Genomic DNA, 20,657 nt, shown 5'->3' with positions numbered 1-20,657 from the left:
TTATTATGTTGCAGACGGCTACCCTTGATTTCTTCCTCTCCGCAGGCCTCTCGCATGGAGCCCGAGCGCCTCTCGAACCGCGAGGCCCTGCTGGAGCGCATCAGCTCTGGCTGCCATGAGCTCGACGGGCCAAAGGCGGTCGGCGTCTCCGCCTCGCTCGCCCAGCTCGACTCGCCCGTGCGCATCTGCCTAGTTGGCCTCGGCCGCGCCGGCGCCTTCCACATGCAGTCACTTCGCTTCGTGGGCGCGCGCGTGGCGCAGCTGGTGTGCGTGGTCGACACCAACCTCGAGCTCGCCCGGCGCACCGCCACCGAGTTTGCGGCGAGCGACTGCGTCGCGAGGGCGACCCTCGAGGAGGTGATGGCTGACGTGGCGCTGGCGGGCCGCGTCGACGCAATCATCATCGCCTCGACGACAGACACGCACTACGGGCTGTGCAAGCTCGCCCTCTCCGCCTCCAAGGCCACCTTCACCGAGAAGCCAATCTCGCACCACGCCGACGAGGTGCGGCAGAGCCGAACCCGCAAGGCTGGAATCCGCAAGACTGCCGCCGCCGCCGCCGCCGCCGTCGACACCCGCCGCCGCCGCCGCCGCCGCGCCGCCGCCACGCCGCCACGCCGCCACAGCGGCTGTGCGGCGAGAGCAGCGCTCTCCGAGAGCTCTCCTCCCCGCCGCAGGTCGACGAGGTCATCTGCCTCGCCAAGGCGGCCAGGGCGCCGCTGCCGGCTGCAGCGGCGAAGCGGAGAGAGGAGGGCCCGGAGGCAACGACACAGGGAGGCTGCGAACAGGTGCCCTTCCTCGTCGGCTACCAGCGGCGCTGCGACCGCAACTTTCGCGCGCCGCGCCACCGTGCCGCTGGCGGCTGCCAGGAGCCGCCCAACAGCCGTCCGGGAGCTCTCTCGGTAGGTGCGCTGCGCGATCTGATCGCCGATGGCGCCCTCTCGTCCGAGCCAGGTGGGGGGAGGGGGAGGAGAGAGGGGGCGGGAGAGAGGAGGAGAGAGCCGCGCCAGGTCAGGCCAAGTAAAGCGGTTGACTCGGTGCAGGCCGGCACCGGCGTGAGGGTGATTAATTAATAATTAACTAACAATTAACTATCAATTAGTTATCAATCATTAGTCAGTGCAGGCCGGCACGGCGTGAGGGTGATCTTAATTAATTAAAGGCATCGCATTACTTAATGAAGGAATGGTGCAGGCCGCCACGGCGTGAGGGTGATCAAGTGCACGTCGCGCGACAACCCGCGCCCGCCCGAAGAGTACTTGCGCACGAGCGGAGGCGTCTTCCACGACATCCCCCTCCCCACCCTCCCGCTGTGAAGAGCTCTCCACACCCCCACCCTCCCGCTGAGGACAGGCATCTTCCACGACATGCTCTCGCACGACTTCGACATGATCCACTTCCTCACCGGCGAGATACCCGACGAGGTGCCGTCCAGTCTCAATTATTAATGAGTCACTCCCTCACCAGCGAGATCGCCGACGAGGTGCCGTCCAGTCTCAATTATTAATGAGTCACTCCCTCACCAGCGAGATCGCCGACGAGGTGCCGTCCAGTCTCAATTATTAATGAGTCACTTCCTCACCAGCGAGATCGCCGACGAGGTGCCGTCCAGTCTCAATTATTAATGAGTCACTTCCTCACCAGCGAGATCCCCGACGAGGTCTTCACACCTCGGCGTCTTCACACCTCGGCGTCGCACCTCGCCCTCTCGCCCCCCCCCCCCCCCACCAAGCACGGAGTGGGTAGCTGACCGATGGGTGAGTGAGCATGAGTGATCACGACCAGGCACCTCCGCCCCTGCACCGAGTGGTCCTTCCCGGAGCGGTACCGGCACACGTACACGGTCGAGCTGACAGAGTTCCTCAACATGGCGCGCAACCCCCCCCCCACCCCCCCCCTTGGGCCGAGCACTGGTGAGGTTGGGGTCCCGAGCCGCCTCTGGTGATCGCGACGCCTCAGGTGCGCAACGAGCCCCCTCTCGTGGAGGAGGACCGGCTTGTCGAGAGGCACTTCCTAGACACTTCCTAGACACTTCCTAGACACTTCCTAGACACTTCCTAGACACTTCCTCGTGGAGGAGGACCGGCTTGTCGAGAGGCACTTCCTAGACACTTCCTAGACACTTCCTAGACACTTCCTAGACACTTCCTCGTGGAGGAGGACCGGCTTGTCGAGAGGCACTTCCTAGACACTTCCTAGACACTTCCTAGACACTTCCTAGACACTTCCTAGACACTTCCTCGTGGAGGAGGACCGGCTTGTCGAGAGGCACGCGCTGCTCGGCCAAGAGAGGAGGGGCGCTGCATACGTAGCCGGTGCTAGCCTGTGTGCTGAGTGGTTAGGCACGCGCTGCTCGGCGCCGTCGCGCGCGCAGCGGAGCGGAGCTGGAGGGAGGGGCGCAACGTCAAGCTTGCAGAGGTGGCGTGAGGCTGAGGGGCGGGCGGGGGCGGGCGGGGTGGGAGGGGGCTCGGGGCGGCATGGGGGGGGGCATGGGGGGCATGTTGACGGGTCCCGGACGGCACGCGGCGGCGGACACACGCGCCCCCTCTGCAGCCGCTGGCTCGACCCGCTCGCCGGGCCGGTCGCGGGCCAGAAGGCGATCGAGGCGATCGCGACTGCGCTCCAGCAGCAGTACGAGCAGTGGCAGCCGCGCGGGGTGCGCGCAGAGGGTGACGGAGCAGGTCGGGGAGCTCGGACTGGCAGCGCGACGGCCCACCGCACTTGGGCCATATACAAAAGCGCATGAATTTTCTGCGACACTCCACACACAAACAAAGTGGGATATGGTCAGCGAGGACTATCTCCACCCTACCAGAGTCCGTGGGCGAGAGGTGTTTGCAAATGCGGCAGGGACGGCATCCTCTACAGCAAGGCGACCCAGGGCGCGCTCCGTGCCGTCGCCATCGGCGCCACCTCCTCCCAAGCGTTCGTAGACGAGTCGAATCGTTCTACCCTGTTGATTCGTACGTCCTCCTCTTCCTCGTCCTCCTCATAGTTGTACCCACCCACAGCATAAAGCTTGCCGTCGAGCACCGCCGCGGCGTGAGCAAACCGCGCCGTCGCCATCGGAGCCACCGCCTCCCACGCATCCAACGCAGGGTCGTACCGCTCCACCGAGCTGAGGTGGGTGTAGCCGGCACCCAATCCGCCTGCGACATAGAGCTTGCCGTCGAGCACTGCCACGGCGTGTTCCAGCCGCGCCGACGCCATCGGAGCAACCGCCTCCCACGCGTCCAACGCCGGGTCGTACCGCTCGACTGAGCTGAGGAAGCCGTCGTCGAAGCCGCCCACAGCGTACAGCTTGCCGTCGAGCACCGCCACAGCGTGATCATACCGCTCCTCCGCCATCGGCGCCACCTCCTCCCACGCGTTCGCCGCCGGGTCGTACCGCTCCACCGAGCTGAGGGAGGCGCCATTGCTGCGCCCACCCACAGCGTACAGCTTGCCGTCGAGCACCACCACGGCGTGATAATACCGCGACGCCGCCATCGGCGCCACCTCCTCCCACGCTTTCCTGGCAAAGTCGTACCGCTCCACCATTGGAAGATGCGAAGTTGTCGGCCTCACTCAGGCCGCCCGCCGCGTAGAGCTTGCCATCGAGCACCGCCGTGCGGACATGCGCTCGTGCTGTAGACATCGGCGCCACAGCCTCCTCCTCCCACTCATTCGTTGACGGGTCGTACCGCTCCAGCGAGTTGACAAACTCGCCCTCGCTGCCTTCGCCGCCGATCACGAGCAGGCGCGGCCTCTTGCGCTTCTTCAGCGTCTCCTTCCAGCCGCGGCGCCACGCGCGGCACGTCCCCTTGGGGGCGTGCTCCTTGGTCGGCAGCTGGGCGAGGATGTGCGGGGCGAGGTCCGGCGAGAGGAGGACCTCGGAGAGGATCCACTCGGGCTGCTCCACGAGCCGAGCGGCGTGCTCCTCCGCCACGCGCAGCGCGGCGTCGCTCGCGCCCGCCTGCGCCTCGATGATGGCGCACAGCTGCTCTGGCGAGAGGCCCGCGACGCGGGCGCCGATGCGGTGGGAGGCCATATATGTGCAAGCTGGCGAGGGCGAGGGGCGTCCGAGAAAAAGAAATTTTCGGCGTGCGGTGTCCTATACTAGAGAGGATCCCTCTGTGTTCGTGTGCGTCGCCCATCTCTCCCTGGAGATGACTGCTCTATTTATTTATTTATTAGAGAGGAATCCTCTCCTTAAAATCCCTGTGTGGTGGCGGCGTGCCGTTCTCCCATCCCTCCCTTGGGTTGTGTGTTTTCTTTCTTTCTTTCTTTATGGGGGTGCGCCTTCCAGCCCGACCTGACTTCGTAACCATCCGATCGCCACTTAATAACGCCGTCCTCCGCCACCGCGCCACTCGGCCCCGAGGTGCCGCAGTACTTCGTGCCGTTGACGGTGAGATAGTCGGGGCAGTCGTCCGTGGGGTCGCCATTGCCGTCGTAGTCGTCGTAGGACCAAGCGTCTCCCTCCACATCAAAGGCGACCGTCTCCAGCTCGACCGGCGGCACGCCGCTGATGGTGCACTCCTCGTTTTTGCCGTAGCTGTTCGGGTAGTTTGGCGACGTGGCGCACGAGCCGCCGTCGGTGAGCGAGCACGGGCTGCTGACGTTGACGGGCTGGAGCGGTCCCGCTGGGGTACCGCATACGCCCTGCAGGCAGAAGCTGATCACAATGCCAACTCGGAGAGCACGCTTGCTGGAGAGCAAGGGTACGGAGATCGCTTCGTGGCTGCGGTCATCTACCGTCTTCTTCTTGACCTGCCCACGCAGCAGCGGCTCAAGGCACGCCGCGAGGAGCAGCGCCAGCACGGCCGCACAAGGGTGGAGAAAGAGCAGGGACGCCGCCTCGATCTCTGAGAGGGCCGTCGGCCTCGTTCTGAGACGCCGCTGTCGTCTGCCGATCTCTTGCTCTCGCTGCTTCTCTCGCCTTTCTGCGTAACTCCGCTCTCCGCTCTCCGCGTATTTTGGTCCCTCGAGTTTATCGAGCATTCCTCGCGCAAGGACCACATTTCTGACTCCCACTGCGAGCATATCCCGCCCTGTCATGTCATTGCTCAGGTCCACTCTCGTTTCGAGCACTTGTACCTCAACTGTCGGTGTTGGCACTGGGGTTCCCTTCGGGTATATCGTGACAGCTGACGGCGGGATTTCCACTGGTGTTTCGTCCTCCTCGGGGTCGTCTTCCCCGGCTTCCTTGCGTTCGGCGTGGCTTACCCTCGTGCCAGTGTCAATAGAGTTCTTTTTCGCACAACTACACCATGCTGCGGTCGGCACTTCAGTCACGCCTCTCCGCCGCCTCCACTGCCCCAACGCGAGGAGCGCGAGCTCTCGCGGCGAGGGGCCTGTGCACTAGCGCGCAGAAGGTGACCGCCAACGGCGTCCAGCTTCACGTCGTGACGAGCGGCGACGCGTCTCTGCCACCACTGCTCTGCATGCCGGGCGGCCTAGGCACCGCAGAGACGGACTTTGGCCCGCAGCTCCGCGAGCTGTCCGACTCGTTCCAGGTGGTCTCGTGCGACCCACGCGGGTACGGGCAGTCGCGTCCGCCCGTGCGCGACTTCCCGCCCGACTTTTACCAGCGCGACGCCGACGACGCCGCGGCCGTGATGCGGGCACTCGGCCACGAGCGCTACGCGGTGATGGGGTGGTCGGACGGCGCGATCGCGGCGGTGATGCTCGCCGCGTCTCAGCGCGCGGCCGTGCGGCGGCTCGTCATCTTCGGCGGCAACGCGTACATGGGCGCCGACGACGCGGACGCCTTTGAGGCAGCTCTCCTGCACCTCTGCCACTCTCTCCTGAGAGGCAGCCCTTGCCTTCTCCTCGCGGCGAGCCGACCACACGGACGCGCTCCCTTCCCCCCCCTCTTCCCTTGGTGTCTTTAGAGGAGGACCCGATCTGCCTCTCCGAGCACCCGAGATGACCTCGAGATGACCTGGAGATTGCCTTGAGATAGGACCCTATCTGCCTCTCCGAGCACCCGCGCTGGTTCGCAGACAACATGGCGGACGCGCGGCTGCATGTCTTCCCCGACGGTGGCGATGCCCCGAGATGACCCGAGATGACCCCAGATGACCCGAGATTAGCACCCGGCGGCTGCATCTCTTCCCCCTCTCCTCCGCCTGCCCCTCCACCTGTCGCCCCCTCCTGCTCCCCTCCAGGCAAGCACAACATCCACCTCAAGTACGCCGCCGAGGTGACCCACAGGCTCCAGGCTCCGCTCCGGCGCCGCCACCTCTCCCTGAGCCTTCTCGGAACCTTCCCACAGGTCAACGAGATGGTCCGCTCCTTCGCCGCCCCGTGACGGGGCGAGGCCGGGCCGAGGGCCGGGCGCGAGGGGCGCAGAGGAGAGACGCGGTGCTGCCAAGCCCCCCTCACCACACACACCCTCGCTAGACTTCTCGCCTCGCCCGCTCTGCCGTCCGAGATCCTGCTAGCTACTGCATGAGCGCCGGTATTCGTATTGATCCGCGACTTTCGCCGTTCGCCGGGCTTCGCCGTACTTCCCTGGTTCCCATGGAGCAACAGCATGCTGCATGGGTACGTGCGCGCGCCCTACCTGCGGCTGCGCGATGTATTGAGTCTACGGACGCCCCAAAACGCCCCGCATGTGTGCAGCACCGCGTCATGTGACTACAGTGTCCCAAAAAAAAGCGCGCTAGCATCGCTGGACCTACCCACTCGACTAAGAGTTTTTGTTCTGAGTTCCATCGGGGTACGAGGCTCCGCCCCGGTGCTCTCTCTCGCGTTCGGCGCGCGGATCGCGGCATGCGGAGCGACGGCGCGAGTCGCTCCGCCGGCCGGGCTCAGAAGGACTTGCCCCACGTGAAGCCCATCGGAGGTGGGGACTCTGCGAGCTTGTTGCCCAGCACGTTAGTGTTTGGCAGCTTCGAGAGAGCGGCCTCCAGCTTCCAGCGCGGCGTCGCCTGCACGCCCTCGTCGTATTCGCGGCAGCTGTCCTCGTCGCCGAGCATGCACGCCTAGACCAAGGGATGCGCGAGACGTCACGCGCCGCGGCCTCTTGCCCTTTGAGAGCCACTGCCTCAGACTAGCCTCTCCGCTCTCGATCAGCGCCGCCTGTGCCCGCTTCTCCTTGAGCAGCGCCAGCACCTATGTGGCGCATCGCGGCGTTGATGGACGTGCCTGGGCACAGGCTCTCCGCCACGGTCGTTTGGATGCCGCGAGCAGCAGCAGCGCCGCCACGGAAATAAGAGGGGAGCGAATCGCTTTCGCGATCAATCCCTCGCCCATTTTGACGGCAGCGGACACGAAGCCGCCTCCGACGCTGGACTGCAGGCTAGCGACGATGGGTACGGCGCGAGACGCCAGCGGCAGACCGGTGCGGCAGGGCGCCGCGGCGAGAGCCAGGCCACAGCTCATTGCGGATGCGGCGAGTAGCGGAAAGAATTTCGCCGATTTTAGGTGTATTGTTGGCAGACAAGACTCAGAGCTCACACAGAATCACAGCGGGAGGAAAGCGGCGAGTCGCAATTCCAGGGGTCGTTGTGGCGGGCCACCCTGTCCAGAGAGGCATGGATGCCAATCTGGGGTCTCTCGACCGAGTCTGAATTTCGCAGAAGCGTTCGTTTTTTCGAAAACCGCGCCTGACGAAAGAGCTCGCTTCCCGCCATCCCTCCCTTGGGTGTTGTTTTTCTTCTTTCTTTTTTCCCGCCGCCCGCTCCTACCCGGATGGGGGTCTGTTGGGACTGACTCGCGCCAAAACGCCCTACCTACCTACCTATCCCCAGGCCGCGCAGCGAAGCGAAAAAGGATGAAAATAGGGGCTACCTACCTATTGCAGGGCCCTTTTGGGCCAAACAAGACCAACCTACCTACCTATCTAGTAGGTAGGTAGGTAGGTAGAAAGGTGAAGAACAGCCAGGCTCGGACTGGACACCAACGCGGTATGGGTGGACGCTGGACAGATGATGACGACACGCACGAGCGACACACAGACACAAACAGGCTCACAAGACACACAGCCAGCTGGCTGCCACACACCCTGAGTCGGCGTACACATAACTCAGGGCCACATCCTCCCTGTCGCCCCCCCCAGCACTCCACGGTGCCAAGGGCACAAACAAGGGCACAACTCAAACAACAGACAACAGGAAGTGACATGTGAGGCTAGAGCAGCTTGCTCCACCTCTAGCAATCTCACCGGCCTGCGAGGCACGGACGAGACCGTATGTGGGGTCTAGTGAGGTGTCTATGGACGCTCTCCTCATGGGCTAGCTGCCTGCGGCTAGCCCTTCTCGCACTCACAGGCGATGACAATCCAATGTATGAGTGTATGCAAGCTGAGGCGCGTGTGCTAAGTCTAGGCCGCACGTCGTGGCACTATGACGGAGGTAGACGTGCGGCCGCAGCGCGCCCACCACAGTTTCGGTGGGGCGCGCGTGTTAGCAAGAGAGTTGCGGGGAGAGCCATGCCCGACTTTTCGGAGGCGAGCCCCACGCCACGGATGCCAGCCGTGCTTTCGCGGGAGTCGTCTCCCAAGCCGCGTCCCGTCAGCACTGTCCCCGAGTGGTCCCGCCTCGGCGGGAGGGGCCAGCCAGTGTAACAGACCCCCTATCCGGGTAGGAGCCGGAACCCAGGGTTGTACATGGCCTCTCCAGGGTTGTACATGGCCTCCCACCGCATCGGCGCCCGCGTCGCGGGCCTCTCGCCAGCGCAGCTGTGCGCCATCATCGAGGCGCAGGCGGGCGCGAGCGACGCCGCGCTGCGCGTGGCGGAGGAGCACGCCGCACGGCTCGTGGAGCAGCCCGAGTGGGTCCTCTCCGAGGTCCTCCTCTCGCCGGACCTCGCCCCGCACATCCTCGCCCAGCTGCCGACCAAGGAGCACGCCGCCAAGGGGACGTGCCGCGCGTGGCGCCGCGGCTGGAAGGAGACGCTGAAGAAGCGCAAGAGGCCGCGCCTGCTCGTGATCGGCGGCCGTGACAGCGAGGGTGGGACTGTCAACTCGCTGGAGCGGTACGACCCGTCAACGAATGCGTGGGAGGAGGAGGCTGTGGCGCCAATGCCGACGGCACGGCTGTATGTCCGCACGGCGGTGCTCGACGGCAAGCTCTACGCGGCGGGCGGCGATGACGTGGCTGACAGCGCAACTTCCAATGGTGGAGCGGTACGATTTGGCTGCGAAGTCGTGGGAGGAGGTGGCGCCGATGGCAACGCCACGCGTGAATCACGCCGTGGCGGTGCTCGACGGCAAGCTGTACGCTGTGGGAGGTTACACCAACGGCGTCATCAGCTCAGTCGAGCGGTACGACCCAGCGGCGAATGCGTGGGAGGCGGTGGTGCCGATGGCGGAGGCGCGGCAGGCTCACGCCGTGGCGGTGCTCGACGGCAAGCTGTACGCGGTGGGCGGCTTCTGCAACGACGACGACGGCTTCCTCAGCTCGGTGGAGCGGTACGACCCCGCGACGAACGCGTGGGAGGCGGTGGCGCCGATGGCGGAGGCGCGGCAGGCTCACGCCGTGGCGGTGCTCGACGGCAAGCTGTACGCTGTGAGCGGCAGCAACGACGACGACGGCCCCCTCAGCTCGGTGGAGCGGTACGATCCGACAGCGAACGCGTGGGAGGCGGTGGCGCCGATGGCGAGTATGCGGGAAGGTCACGGCGTGGCGGTGCTCGACGGCAAGCTGTATGCTGTTGGAGGCTACAACGACGACGACGGCCGCCTCAGCTCGGTGGAGCGGTACGACCCGGCGGCGAATGCGTGGGAGGAGGTGGCGCCGATGGCGACGGCGAGGGAGATGTTTGCCGTTGCGGTGCTCGATAGCAAGCTGTACACTGTGGGAGGCTTCAACGAACACGACGACGACCTCAGCTCGGTGGAGCGGTACGACCCGGCGTTGGATGCGTGGGAGGCGGTGGCGCCTATGGGGACGGCGCGGAACTCTCCTCTCGCTGCTTTGGTGTAGCGCCGGCCATAGCACTGCCGTGCTTGAAGACGTCGATTGAAAGACGTTGTGTAACTGTAAGCAGACCTTGCTCGCGCGCAGCAGCCGCGGACCTCTCGGATGGCCGTGGCCCCGAGAGACTGAGAGTTGTGACAGTGCGCGCGCGTACGTGGCAAAAGTTGCCTTTCCGCTTTGTAATTATCTTGCCTTTCACGCGCTCCCATAATGCATAAAAATCCGGAGCTTGGAGGCGTCACAGAGAGAGGACGCGGCGTCCTCTCTCGCTCGGCTCTCGCTAGAGAAGTCGCTACAAGAGCCGTACACGGCTCTACAGCTCTACACGCAGTGCGAGAGAGTACCTCTCTCTCTCTCTACCTGTACAGAAGAGTGAGCCTCTCCCTCACGTTGCGGCTGCGCAGCTCCGTCGAGATGAGCCGGAGGGCGAGGCCCCGTCGCGGGCGGCCTTTGCGGCGGCTGGACGACTCGCTCACCTCGGGCTCGGCAGACTGCAGGGCGACGGTCGGCGAGACTGGCGAGTCGTGGGGCGGCGGGCCGTCGGCTGGCCTAAGGCAAAGAGGTACGACACGACAAGCGTCACCAGTCACCACGCCCACACTACACAAGCTGATGGGGCAAGGGGGGGCACGGCCATCCAAAGTGTGGCTAGGCCCCCAGCGCAGTGTGTCCCATCCGTATGGGAGTGTGCGGCTGTGACCTCCCGTGGCGAGCGAGCAGGCGCTTGGCCCCTTCCTTGGTGAGGCGGCTGTAGTCGATCTCGAGCGGCGTCTGGCCGCGCCTGATTGACACACGGCTCCGGGAAGGCTCAGAGGCGCTCCCGCACACACCCTGCTCTGCGCTCGAGAGAGCGGCGCGTCTGGCCGCGCCGAGCGAGCATGCTCTCGTCGCCGATCATGGCCGCGCGCCGCAAGAGCGCGGCGTCGAGCGCGCCCACGCCGCCCTCGCCGATCGCGTTGCTGCCCAGGCAGAGCCTCTTCAGCTGCGGCGCCCCCGCCCTGCCGAGGGCGGCGGCCAGCGCCTCGGCGCCCTTGTCTCCGATGCAGTTGTAGTCGAGGTAGAGCTGAGAGGGGCAGGGCGGGGGCGGGAGGTCTATCGAGGGTCTAAGAGATGCAGAGAGTGGGTTTCAATTACCATCAGAAGGGGGTGGGGGTGGGGGGGGGGGGGGGCTCTGTGTGTGTGTGCGCGCGCGTCTACTGCAGCTGCTGCCACCACCTGCCTGAGCGAAGGACAAGCTCCGCCATGGGCGAGTGCGGCGGCCAGCGCCTTCGCGCCCCCGTCGCGGATCGAATTGCCGCAGAGGTCGACGCGGGAGAGGCGGGTCGCCACCCACTTCCTGCCGAGGGCGGCGGCCAGCGCCCTCGCCCCGTCGTCCCCAACGTCGTTGAGTAGGAAGGACAGCGCCTCGAGTCGCGGCAGCGCGCCGCTCGCGATCACCCTCGCCACCTGCGCCGCCTCCGCGTCGCCCCAGCCGAGGCCGCCGTAGCCGAGCCTGTACGCTCACAGCTGCACGCGTGAACAGGCGCCGCCTCCCCCGCCCCCTACCCCACGAGCAAGCTCGCATGGCGCCTTGTGGCCCTCCGCATCTCCTCCCGAAAGGCGCCGGCGTACAGCCGGCTGACGAGCGCCTTGTCGTCCTTGCCCTCAGTGAATGCGCGCGCGTCGAGCCGCTCCGTGAACTGCGACGGCAGCAGCGGCGGCCACCGGTCGCCGCCCTCCGCGCACTCGGAAATCATCGCGGACCGGTCGTACCACGGGTCGCCCGCCAGGCGCCTACGAATGAGTAATCACTGTGAGATCCCTTGCTGACGGACTGAGTGATGACGGGTCGCCCGCCAGGCGCCTACGATCAAGCCAATGACCAATCGCCGCGAGTGGATTGCTTGCCGCGGCACGGGTCGCCAGAGTGACCCCATCTGGTCGAGGTCGAGGGAGAGCTTTGAGCCGCAGCTCAGCCTCGACCAGCACGCCTCGGTAGCAGTAGTGAGCAACCGTAATCTAGTCCATGGTCGGGCCCCCTCTCACTCTCTCCACGCAGCAGCGCAGGCGAGAGCAGCGCGCCTCGGTGTACCGCCACAAGTTCGGACCGGGAAGGCCCTCGTACTGGTCCCTCAGGCTGAGCACGAGCTGCGCGGACCACTGCCTGCCGCCGCAAGGGGCAGGTAAAGGCCCCTACGCGCACAAGGTGGTGTGCGAGGGATGGGGGGGAGACCTGCCGTCGTACCCCTCCGGGTAGCTTGCGGTCCGCAGCACGGTGGTGTGCGGGTGGGCAAAGAGCCTATGGAGGTAATTGTCATCACTGGATTGGTTATCAAGAAGAGCCGCGCAGGCCCTGAGCCTCTCCATCCGCGTGCGAGGACCTGCCGAGGCAGCCAAGCCCCTGCCTGAAGAGCCTGTTCTCCTCGGCGGTGCGCACCCGTCCGTGCGCGGGGTCGGGGTGCTGGTGCAGCGAGAGGAAGTCCCAAAAGACGCCGAACCGCTGGCCGCGGTTGTACCAGTCGTTGGCGAGGGCCCTGAGCCCCGAGCCCACGCGGCGGAGCGTGTCGCCTGTGTCATAGAGCAACTAGATGATCAACAGAGGCGCTATATCCGCCTCCGCGCCGCGGCGCGGAGGAGGGGCGCGCCGTCGGGGTCGGGGTGTTGCTTCGTCCTCCACGGGCAAGAAAGCGCGATGACGGGCAGCCCGCCCAGGCTGGCTCGGCTCGCCTCGACGAGGTCGGCGAGGGAGAGGAAGGCCTCTTTGGGCAGCGCCTGCCGGTGCGTGACGACACCGCCCGCCTCGGCGTGGCTGATGATCCACTGCGCGTCGACGAGGGCCATAGCGCCGCTCGCGAGGACCGGCTCCAGGTCGCCTCCGCCGCGCTCGCGCCAGATGCTGATATTGTGCGCGGTGTAGTTGCTGTGGCTGCGTGCGTGGGCCTGCATAAGGGTGTCGGCGAGATACGAGGGACGGCTCCGCTGCCGGACTCTCCAAGCGTCCTGGATTTTGACTACTGCGCGGCGCCGCGCTCGGCACAATCGACGAAAGGAGCCCTGGATGACCTCGGCGGCGTTCTTGGCGGCGTCACTGGCGGCAGCTGCATCTGAGCAATTTGCTTCTTGGGCGGGATGCGTGCGCCGGTGAGGCCTGCGGCCTGCTGATGGGCCCCACAAAAGTAGGCTAGCACCGTGTACTGCGTGATTGACGGCGACGGCAGCGTCGTACGTCCCCGAAGTGTGCACTTTCATGGCTTTACTCGACACCTCAGCCGGAGGGACAGAGAAAAGCCGGCGCGCGGCAACCGAGCGCGCGGTGAGGCGCCGACTTTAAAAAAACGGACCGCTGTCCGCTGTGCCTCGGGGTTCGTGCGTCGCCCATTTCCTATTTATGGCGCGGGAGGGAGGTTGCGAGCCACGCGTGTTATACCACCGTGCTGCCTCTACTCCCTCTCCGCGCGCGTTTCCGACAAAAGCGCGCGCGTGAACAGGGCTCCAGGCCCCAAAAATGATGTGTTCGTAGAGTTGTTTGGTATTGCTAAAAATCTCTCTCTCTCGTTTCCGAGGCGATTTAGGAACACCCCTTGAGTAGTCGCAACGATCTCGCAACACCCTGCACGTGACCTTCCCGCGCGCAACGTGCACAGCATCACACCAGCACCTTGTTCGCCCGCTGTTCCGGTCTCGCATGCGACCCCGACGCGCCCTCGTCGTCCGGAGCCCTAGCATCAAGCAGGTCGCCGAGCGTTCCAGCCTCGTCCGTAGACTCGTTGCCCGAACTCACGCCGTCGCGCTGTGGCACGTCGCCCGGGTGGTGGGCGGGCGTGCTGCCAGTCAGCCGCCGAGCCAAGCCGCGCAAGTCGGCCTGCGAGAAGAGCCAGGAGCCGCGCGCGCGCGTCGAGTCGCGCTCGTCGCTGTCGCGCTCCCCGCCCGGGCTGAGGAGCAGCTCGACGGGCGACCTATGCGCACACCATTGTGGCGCGTGAAGCCTTCCCTCCGTGCACATCTGAGGAGACGGCTTGGCGGTGGCGACATGTCCGAAGACGGGATCTCGATGGCGAGCGTGAGGGCGTAGTCGACTTGCTGCGGCAGCGCTCTCGTCCTGCCATAAATCATCACCGCCACCAGCACCGCCTTGGAGAGGTTCGGCCAGCAGGCGCAGTATGAGAGGCCCGTCTCGCCCCGCGGCAGCGAGTCGACAAAGGTCTGCGGCGTGCCCGAGAGAGGTGTCCGTTTTTATTTATTTATTTAAAAAAAGGGTGTTGGCATGAGTCGGAGGGAAGAGCCGCGGGGAGCGGCTTCGACGCGTTCGAGGCAAGGCACCGCCGGGCACATTCGTCGCGCAACCGTCGTATACTTCACGACGCGCCACTGCTGCTGCCGCTGCTGCCGCTGCTGCCACCGCCACTACCTGCGTCAAAGGAGGAGGCGTATTCCTTCCCCTTTTTAGAGAGCGCCTTGCGGGTGTTCTCGTGGATCACGTAGTTTTGGATCCCCGAGATGGCGCGCATCTTCAGCTCGTTGATCTTGGTCGGGTCGGTCTCGCCCATGTTTGACTTGAACTGCTGCCGGATCATCGAACGCATCGCCTCGCCCTTCGGGCTCTGCAGGCGGACGGGGCGCGGCGGCGCAGAGCGGTGAATCAGGGCGGGTGCTGTGAGGCGTGGGGCGTGGGAGGAGCGCGCAGGGGCGTCCTCACCCTCGCCGCGATGTGGTGGCTGAGCCGGATGCAATCCTTGTAGAGCTGACGCGTGTCAAAGTCCTCGGGCCGCGCCTGCTCACTTCTCTCCCCGCCCTGCGTGCTTAGCGAGCCACTGTGGCGCACCGGCACGAGTCTCTGCGGTGAAAATGCAGCGGTCGCGCTCGTGCGCAGCGGCACAAGCCTGCACGAGGGGGAGCCGACGCCGGACACCGACCTCGGCAACGAGCTGCTGTCGGAGATTATTGAGCGTCTCGGCATCGCACGCCAGTGGACGCCGCGGCTGCGTCGCGTCTGGCTGGCGGATGTAGCAATCAAAGCTAGCCTCGAGGTGTTCGATGGAGACCTGCAGCGCCTCGATTTGCTGCCTGCGCGCCTTCGCGGCCTGCTCCTGCCTGTCCTGCGCAACGATTATTTCGCGCCGCATGACGGCCCACTACAAGAAGGGCGACTACCGGTTCGCGCGGGAGAAGAATTGCGACCTGCGTTTGCTCGACTTCGAGACGTTCGGCGGCTTCGGGAAGCGCGTCCGCAAAATTCTTCGGCAGGCGGCGGACCAGCTGAGTATAACAAACTTTCGCACGCTCAGAGCACCTCGATGAGGTCACATGGACCACCAAGAACTGGCACGGGCTGCAGATGCAGCGCTTGTCTGTCGTTCTCCACAGCGCCGTGGCGTGGCAGACGGTGAACGAGAGAGAGACCGTACGAAGCTCCTTATCAGCTGGTCGGCCGCCATGTGGGCCTCCGGGCCTGCTGCGGCGGCGCGGCCGGTTGAGGCCGGGCTCGGCCCGGCCCGCGACGGCTGGCCGCCGACGAGCGCGCTCGCGCTGCTCGTCAAGATGGCGGCGGTGGCGATTGCGGCGACAAAAGTTCAGGCGTACAGCGCTCAGGCGCCTGTCGTCTTTCGTCTTTTTGTCGCATTTCGCACACGCGCACGCCGCGCGACCCGCGTCGCTCCGCGAGGGCATGAGCCTTCCGCGATTCGAACCCGCAGCCAAAAGCTGCTCGCTCGAACCGCGGCCGACTCTGCCACCGCGGCCGCAGCTGCTGAGCTCTCCAGAAAACTGGTGCCTCATATGCTGCCTCCCTGCGGATGGTCCGCTGTACTACAAGGAAGTGCTGACTCGATTTCTACTCGAATTCTTCTGCCCCCACGACTCGGAACGCGAATGTGACAGGACCATCGGGTCCTTCAGCCTCCAAAGCGGGATCACCCGAGAGCAGCTGAGCCTGCCTCTGGCCTCGCCTCCCTCTCCTTCAGGCATTCGTGGCATCCTATGGGACGTCCAGAGTATCGTGTATCGACCTCTGGCTTGTCAGCCAGCCCCACTTTGAGGGCGCCATGAAGTACAGCGATCGCCAACTCGCTGGCCTCTCCGCAGGCCCCCCCGACCGCGTCGAACTCATCGGCGCGGGCTCCTCGGCTACGGGACCGGCCCCAGCTTCGGCTGAGGGCTAACAAGCTGCCGAGCCCAAATCACTGTGAGAGTCGTGATTTCTTGTTGGTTAATAAAAATCTCTCTCTGAACGAGCTAGCGTGCGGGGACAGCGGCATTGTGCACGGTGCGGAATGCATTGCCGTTCTTAACGGAGTCGCTTAGGCGGCTCCGGTGGTGTGCCTGTGATAGTACTAGCACGCGCCAGTTCGCACCTGTGTCGAGCCTTTCTGCTGTGAAAAAGAACTTCGTAAATTCTTTTCCACGGTGTCGTGTGAGAGAGTTTTGTTGTAAAATTCTTTTCCACGCCGGCTCTTGTGGCGAGGACGATGGCTTCTAAGGAAGCCGTCGTCTGCGCCTTGTCTGTCGTGTGAATCGTGCGTGTGCGAGAGCGCGTTGTGAAATTCTTTTCCACGCTCTCGACTGCTCGACATGGAGTCGAGTCCCAAACGTGCGCGGGTGGCGGTGCCCAATAGCAGCCCAGGTGCTGGCTCGAGTCAAGATAGCGGCGCTCAGAGCCAAGGGAGCGTCGACGCGTTGACGCCGTCTCGCAGCCTCTCGCAGCAGAGCTGCAGCCTCTCGCAGCAGAGCGTGGCGACGCCAGGCCGCAGCGGTGAGTGCCTGCCTCAGAGTCTCGCAGACAAGTGGGGGGACTGTCACCGCTGCAAACAGCCGGGCCACTTCGCTAAAGATTGCCCGATCAAGTCCAAAATATTCACGGCGCAACGACCAGGAGACTGCGAGATCTGCCGCGGCTCTGTGCTGGAGATGCACTGCTGCTATGCCGACCTTGCTGGAGTCGCAGGTCTGCAACCCGTGCATGTCCGCTGTGCACTTCACCGAATGAAGCAGCTGCAAGATGAGAAGCGGAGGCTCGAGGCGGCAGCAGGGGCAGCGGCAGCAGCGGCGGCAGCGTCAGTCCCCTATCCTGAGCCGGAGGCGGAGAAGGACCATATAGCGCCCATCATCGCATGCGTCGATGACACGAGCCGCAACATCGGCGTTCGCGCCAGGGCGGGCTCCGGGAAAACACACTGCATTGCCGTTACGGCGAAGCACGTGCGCGATCGCAACATGCGGCTCCTCGCGCTGACGCTGAACTGCGACGCGAGACGGGAGCTGGAGGAGCGCGACGTGCCGGAGGCGCGCACTTTTCACTCACTTGGTGCTAAGGCGTGGTACAAAGCGCACCGGAAGTCCACCCTGGCCGCGACGGCCGAGGAGCAGGAGGAGGCCGCCGAGGAGGCGGCGGCTGACGCCGATGACTGCGCTGCAGACGAGGCGCGCGCATACACCCCACGCGCCCTGTGCCGCACTGTGCGGAGACGCTCGCCTTACCCACCGCAGGCGCCTGTGGAGAATGCGTACGTGCCAAACAAGTCAAAGATGCTGCTGCGGCTGATGTACCCGAAGCCGGCGGAAGACACGTCGCGCTCCTCGCTGTCGCTCGAGGTGCATCTCTTCGAGTCCTTCGTTGTGAAGATGGTCTCGCTGGCCAAGATGGAGGCGGTGGGCATCGAGGGCGGTCGCCCGGACAGCAGCGAGACGTGGGCCAGCTTGTGCGATCGCCACAAGCTCGACGAGGCGCGAGGCCTCACCCACCGCCGCCTCTCACCTCGCTGCTACCTCTTGTCACTGCTATCTCTTGTCACTTCACTTCTTCGCTCGCTTGTCCTCACGACCCGCCGCCCTTCCTCTCGGCCAGGGCATCGAGCTGGTCCTCAAGAAGAGGCTCTCCAAGACGCGCACGGCGCAGGCGAATGCGAGGTGGCCCACTGCAGTGTCGCGGCTTGAGGCGGGCCTGAGCATGGCGCGCAAGTGTTTCGGCGCGAGCATCCACTGCGCGCTGAACTCGGCGTGGGAGGCGCTGCCCGGAGAGGTGACGTGCGAGCTGGTGCGTCTTTGCTCAATCGCATGTCCGCATCTCGGCCGCATCTTGGTCCATAGGTTGTGTGCGAGCTTGGCAGCGGGAAGAAGGCCAAGCCGCTGCCGGTCCTCGATTTCGACGACTTGTTGCACATGCCCGTGCGGCAGGGGCTGTCGCTCGACCCTGGGCCGCCGCGTCGCTTGGGGCGTTTGCGTCGGCTGGACGGGCCGCTGCGGTGGGTCTTGGCTGACGAGACGCAGGACAACTCCCGCATCCGGCAGCTGATGTTGCAGCGGCTAGTGGCCGAATCGGGATGCCGCATCTTCGTCGTCGGGGACGACATGCAGGATTGTACTACTGAGTAGATTCATCCTTTAGGCGCCACTGATCTCTCTAGTTTGATCATTCATGCAGGCGTTGTACGGGTGGGCCTTTGCGATGGAAGACGCGCTCGAGACGCTCTTCGAGACGTTTGACTGCAAGGTGTACAGCCTCCCCATCTGCCGCCGCTGCCCGGAAAGCCACATCAAGCTCGCCAACACCGTCATCGACAACGCCACCAACGGCGCGGGCGAGGACAGGCGGTAAATGTGCGGCTCACGATTCAGTGAGCCACGCCACTCGCTCTAGGCACGGGCGAGAAGATGCGGCCGATGCGCGGCAAGGGGCGCGGCGAGATCTGTAGGAAGGACCGCGCAGGAGAGGACGGATGCACTTTCGCCAGCCACCCGCTGCCGGGAGACTACACTTTCGCCAGTACGGCACTGGCCGCCGCCAAAAAAGAAGGCGACGTGGCTGGCGGCGGCGCGGCGGGCGGCGTGTCGCTGCGGGCGGAGCGGGCGATCCTCGCCCGCCGCAACGCGCCTCTACTTGCGTTGCTATTCCTGCTCGCTGCGAAGGGCGTCGCGAGCCGCATGCTAGGCCGAAAGCCTCTCGCTGCCAAAATCGACGGGCTGCTCAAGAAGCTTTCCTACGACGGGCGCCATCGACCGGGCGGAGAGGGCGAAACTCAATGGCCAATTATAACGAATGAAGCTAATGAGCTAGGCGCGGCATCGACCAGATGGAGAGCTTGGACGAGGTCGAGTCGGCGCTGCACAGCCACGTGCGGCGCGAAGAGGAGGCGAGACGTAGCCAAGACAGTCTGAGAGACATGGCTTAGAGATAACCGATGGACGGCCGAGATGTCCATGGCAGGACGAGGTAGCGTGCGAGATCTCTGACCGATCTCGGCTGCAGGTGGCTGCGGAGGAGGGTCGCGGCGTCGAGTACGCTCTGAGCGACCTTGCCGAGTGCATCCGGCTGCTCATCGGCCGCGTGCGGGAGGACAGCAGCCACGCCGACGAGGCGGCGAGGCTCAAGGCGTTGCGCGAGGCGGTGCACCTCAACTTTGGGGCCGCGGGCGGCGAGTACGTCCTGCCGAGTCAGCAGGCGTGCTGCGAGACCGAGCGCGCGAGCCTAATCTAGTTTGCGCGTTTGGAGCGCCCACCGCGGCCGCACACGCACGCACGGCCTGACCCGTGAGCGCAGGTGCGGCCTCCGGTGGAGCTCGCGACTGTGCACAAGGCAAAGGGCCTTGGCTGGCCCGTCGTCTACTTGCTCGAGCCGTCCGAGTGAGCCGAGCACGCCCGAGCCATGCCCGATACCAAAACTCCACAGGCTCCGCCAGCACCCTCCCCCGACCGTGTTCGCGACGCATGCGATAGGATCCCGTTTGAATTTGCGCTCGAGCAGGGCGGCTGGCAGGCGCGGCAGGAGCTCAACGTGCAATACGTGGCGTACACGCGCGCCGAGCAGACCCTCATTTTCCTGCGCGATGCCACGCCGCAGCCCAAGCCGGAGGGCTTCTCTCTTCGCGACGCCCTCGCCACCACGCTATGGCCGGAGGGACAGGGCGGGGCGGGCGGGCAGGGTGCGGCTGCTGCGGGCGCTGCCAACCATGCCCACCCTCGCGACCGGTACGAGTGGAGCGCCGAAGGCGCGTTTCATGAGTACCGCAGCTCCCACCAGCAGCGCGCGGCGAATGACGCCGCAGAGGAGCATGCCGAGGAGGCGCTGGCCACGGCCCGCGATGTGCTGGGGCTACCCCCGCCGCCCACCGCTCTGAGCGAGGCGCAGGTGGACCGAGCGTACAAGGACCAGGCCAGGAAGCTGCATCCGGATCGCTGCGACGCGGCGGACGCGACCAAGCGGATGCAGGAGGTGGTCGCGGCGCGGGATGTTCTGAAGGATTATCTCCAGCGGGAGTTCGCGCCCGATGAGGTGGTGTAATACCTTGAGCGGCGCGCGATTTTTGTATTTTGGTGACGTAATATAAAAGAATGCGTATCAACACCTCGGGGGAGAGGGGCTAGTGCCATTTCACTCTGACACGCTAATCTTGAAAACGTCTCCAACGGCTCCGTGTTGGCTGTTGCTTCCAGCGCCCTCTCCGCTCTGCGATCGTCGTCGCGCGACCGCTCCGCTGCGTGTGCGATATAAAGTAGCTCCAGCGGCCTGGCGGGTTGAGCATGTGCGCCTTGCCCTCCCGACGTGGCAGTGGGCGCTCTCAAGTTTTGCGAGCGGATTTACGAGCACCACCGCAACGGTGATAGAGGGTGTGGATGCTGGGTTGACGGAAATCGGAGGACGCGACCCACTTCGCCACAGACGGTCCCGCGCCTCGCCGCTATGACGGCCACACGGCCGCAGCTCGTGTGCGTGTGGCCGTCTTTGTCCGGAGTGAAAACTCCAACGCGCTCGTCGGTGACGGTGTCCCCGGATTTCGC

The 20,657-nt window shown here is 65.1% G+C and overlaps 8 protein-coding genes across 8 annotated transcripts; 5 read left to right on the top strand and 3 right to left on the bottom strand.

The window, feature by feature from the left end:
- Nucleotides 1-54: 54 nt before the first annotated feature.
- On the top strand, nucleotides 55-2,746 carry EMIHUDRAFT_206141 (hypothetical protein; the record flags this gene model as incomplete). Its single annotated transcript, XM_005777440.1, has 6 exons — nucleotides 55-504; nucleotides 678-788; nucleotides 870-954; nucleotides 1,354-1,424; nucleotides 1,808-1,857; nucleotides 2,554-2,746. The coding sequence occupies 6 exons, from the start codon at nucleotides 55-57 to the stop codon at nucleotides 2,744-2,746; spliced, it is 960 nt and encodes a 319-aa protein (XP_005777497.1).
- Nucleotides 2,747-5,038: 2,292 nt separating this feature from the next.
- Nucleotides 5,039-6,295, top strand: EMIHUDRAFT_206138 (Valacyclovir hydrolase; the record flags this gene model as incomplete). The annotated part of the gene is made up of 5 exons (XM_005777439.1): nucleotides 5,039-5,052; nucleotides 5,333-5,693; nucleotides 5,948-6,026; nucleotides 6,153-6,187; nucleotides 6,260-6,295. The coding sequence occupies 5 exons, from the start codon at nucleotides 5,039-5,041 to the stop codon at nucleotides 6,293-6,295; spliced, it is 525 nt and encodes a 174-aa protein (XP_005777496.1).
- Nucleotides 6,296-6,616: 321 nt separating this feature from the next.
- EMIHUDRAFT_435246 (hypothetical protein) lies at nucleotides 6,617-7,383 on the bottom strand. The gene is made up of 3 exons (XM_005777438.1): nucleotides 7,171-7,383; nucleotides 7,045-7,101; nucleotides 6,617-6,971 (listed from the first exon to the last, which is right to left on the bottom strand). Exons 1-3 carry the CDS (start codon nucleotides 7,369-7,371, stop codon nucleotides 6,798-6,800), a joined length of 432 nt encoding a protein of 143 aa, XP_005777495.1. The 5' UTR covers nucleotides 7,372-7,383; the 3' UTR covers nucleotides 6,617-6,797.
- Nucleotides 7,384-8,617: 1,234 nt separating this feature from the next.
- On the top strand, nucleotides 8,618-10,119 carry EMIHUDRAFT_206135 (hypothetical protein; the record flags this gene model as incomplete). Its single annotated transcript, XM_005777437.1, has 2 exons — nucleotides 8,618-8,850; nucleotides 10,050-10,119. 2 exons carry the CDS (start codon nucleotides 8,618-8,620, stop codon nucleotides 10,117-10,119), a joined length of 303 nt encoding a protein of 100 aa, XP_005777494.1.
- A 145-nt stretch (nucleotides 10,120-10,264) lies between these two features.
- On the bottom strand, nucleotides 10,265-13,136 carry EMIHUDRAFT_450428 (hypothetical protein; the record flags this gene model as incomplete). Its single annotated transcript, XM_005777436.1, has 13 exons — nucleotides 10,265-10,312; nucleotides 10,385-10,457; nucleotides 10,609-10,689; nucleotides 10,739-10,971; nucleotides 11,124-11,400; nucleotides 11,478-11,681; nucleotides 11,771-11,824; nucleotides 11,980-12,051; nucleotides 12,121-12,186; nucleotides 12,269-12,471; nucleotides 12,585-12,827; nucleotides 12,977-13,042; nucleotides 13,131-13,136. The coding sequence occupies 13 exons, from the start codon at nucleotides 13,134-13,136 to the stop codon at nucleotides 10,265-10,267; spliced, it is 1,626 nt and encodes a 541-aa protein (XP_005777493.1).
- Nucleotides 13,137-14,135: 999 nt separating this feature from the next.
- On the bottom strand, nucleotides 14,136-15,010 carry EMIHUDRAFT_463452 (hypothetical protein; the record flags this gene model as incomplete). Its single annotated transcript, XM_005777435.1, has 3 exons — nucleotides 14,136-14,488; nucleotides 14,584-14,658; nucleotides 14,801-15,010. The coding sequence occupies 3 exons, from the start codon at nucleotides 15,008-15,010 to the stop codon at nucleotides 14,243-14,245; spliced, it is 531 nt and encodes a 176-aa protein (XP_005777492.1). The 3' UTR covers nucleotides 14,136-14,242.
- A 297-nt stretch (nucleotides 15,011-15,307) lies between these two features.
- On the top strand, nucleotides 15,308-16,111 carry EMIHUDRAFT_354185 (hypothetical protein). The gene has a single exon (XM_005777434.1). The coding sequence runs from the start codon at nucleotides 15,321-15,323 to the stop codon at nucleotides 15,759-15,761; it is 441 nt and encodes a 146-aa protein (XP_005777491.1). The 5' UTR covers nucleotides 15,308-15,320; the 3' UTR covers nucleotides 15,762-16,111.
- A 754-nt stretch (nucleotides 16,112-16,865) lies between these two features.
- EMIHUDRAFT_100805 (hypothetical protein) lies at nucleotides 16,866-20,160 on the top strand (the record flags this gene model as incomplete). Its single annotated transcript, XM_005777433.1, has 9 exons — nucleotides 16,866-17,339; nucleotides 17,370-17,531; nucleotides 17,728-17,916; nucleotides 17,970-18,188; nucleotides 18,304-18,473; nucleotides 18,937-18,994; nucleotides 19,129-19,266; nucleotides 19,420-19,502; nucleotides 19,596-20,160. The coding sequence occupies 9 exons, from the start codon at nucleotides 16,866-16,868 to the stop codon at nucleotides 20,158-20,160; spliced, it is 2,058 nt and encodes a 685-aa protein (XP_005777490.1).
- Nucleotides 20,161-20,657: the final 497 nt, after the last annotated feature.

Source organism: Emiliania huxleyi, assembly GCF_000372725.1.
Source record: "Emiliania huxleyi CCMP1516 unplaced genomic scaffold EMIHUscaffold_26, whole genome shotgun sequence".
In the NCBI taxonomy this organism is placed as follows: Eukaryota; Haptophyta; order Isochrysidales; family Noelaerhabdaceae; genus Emiliania; species Emiliania huxleyi.
This window is presented reverse-complemented; position numbering and strand designations above follow the sequence as displayed.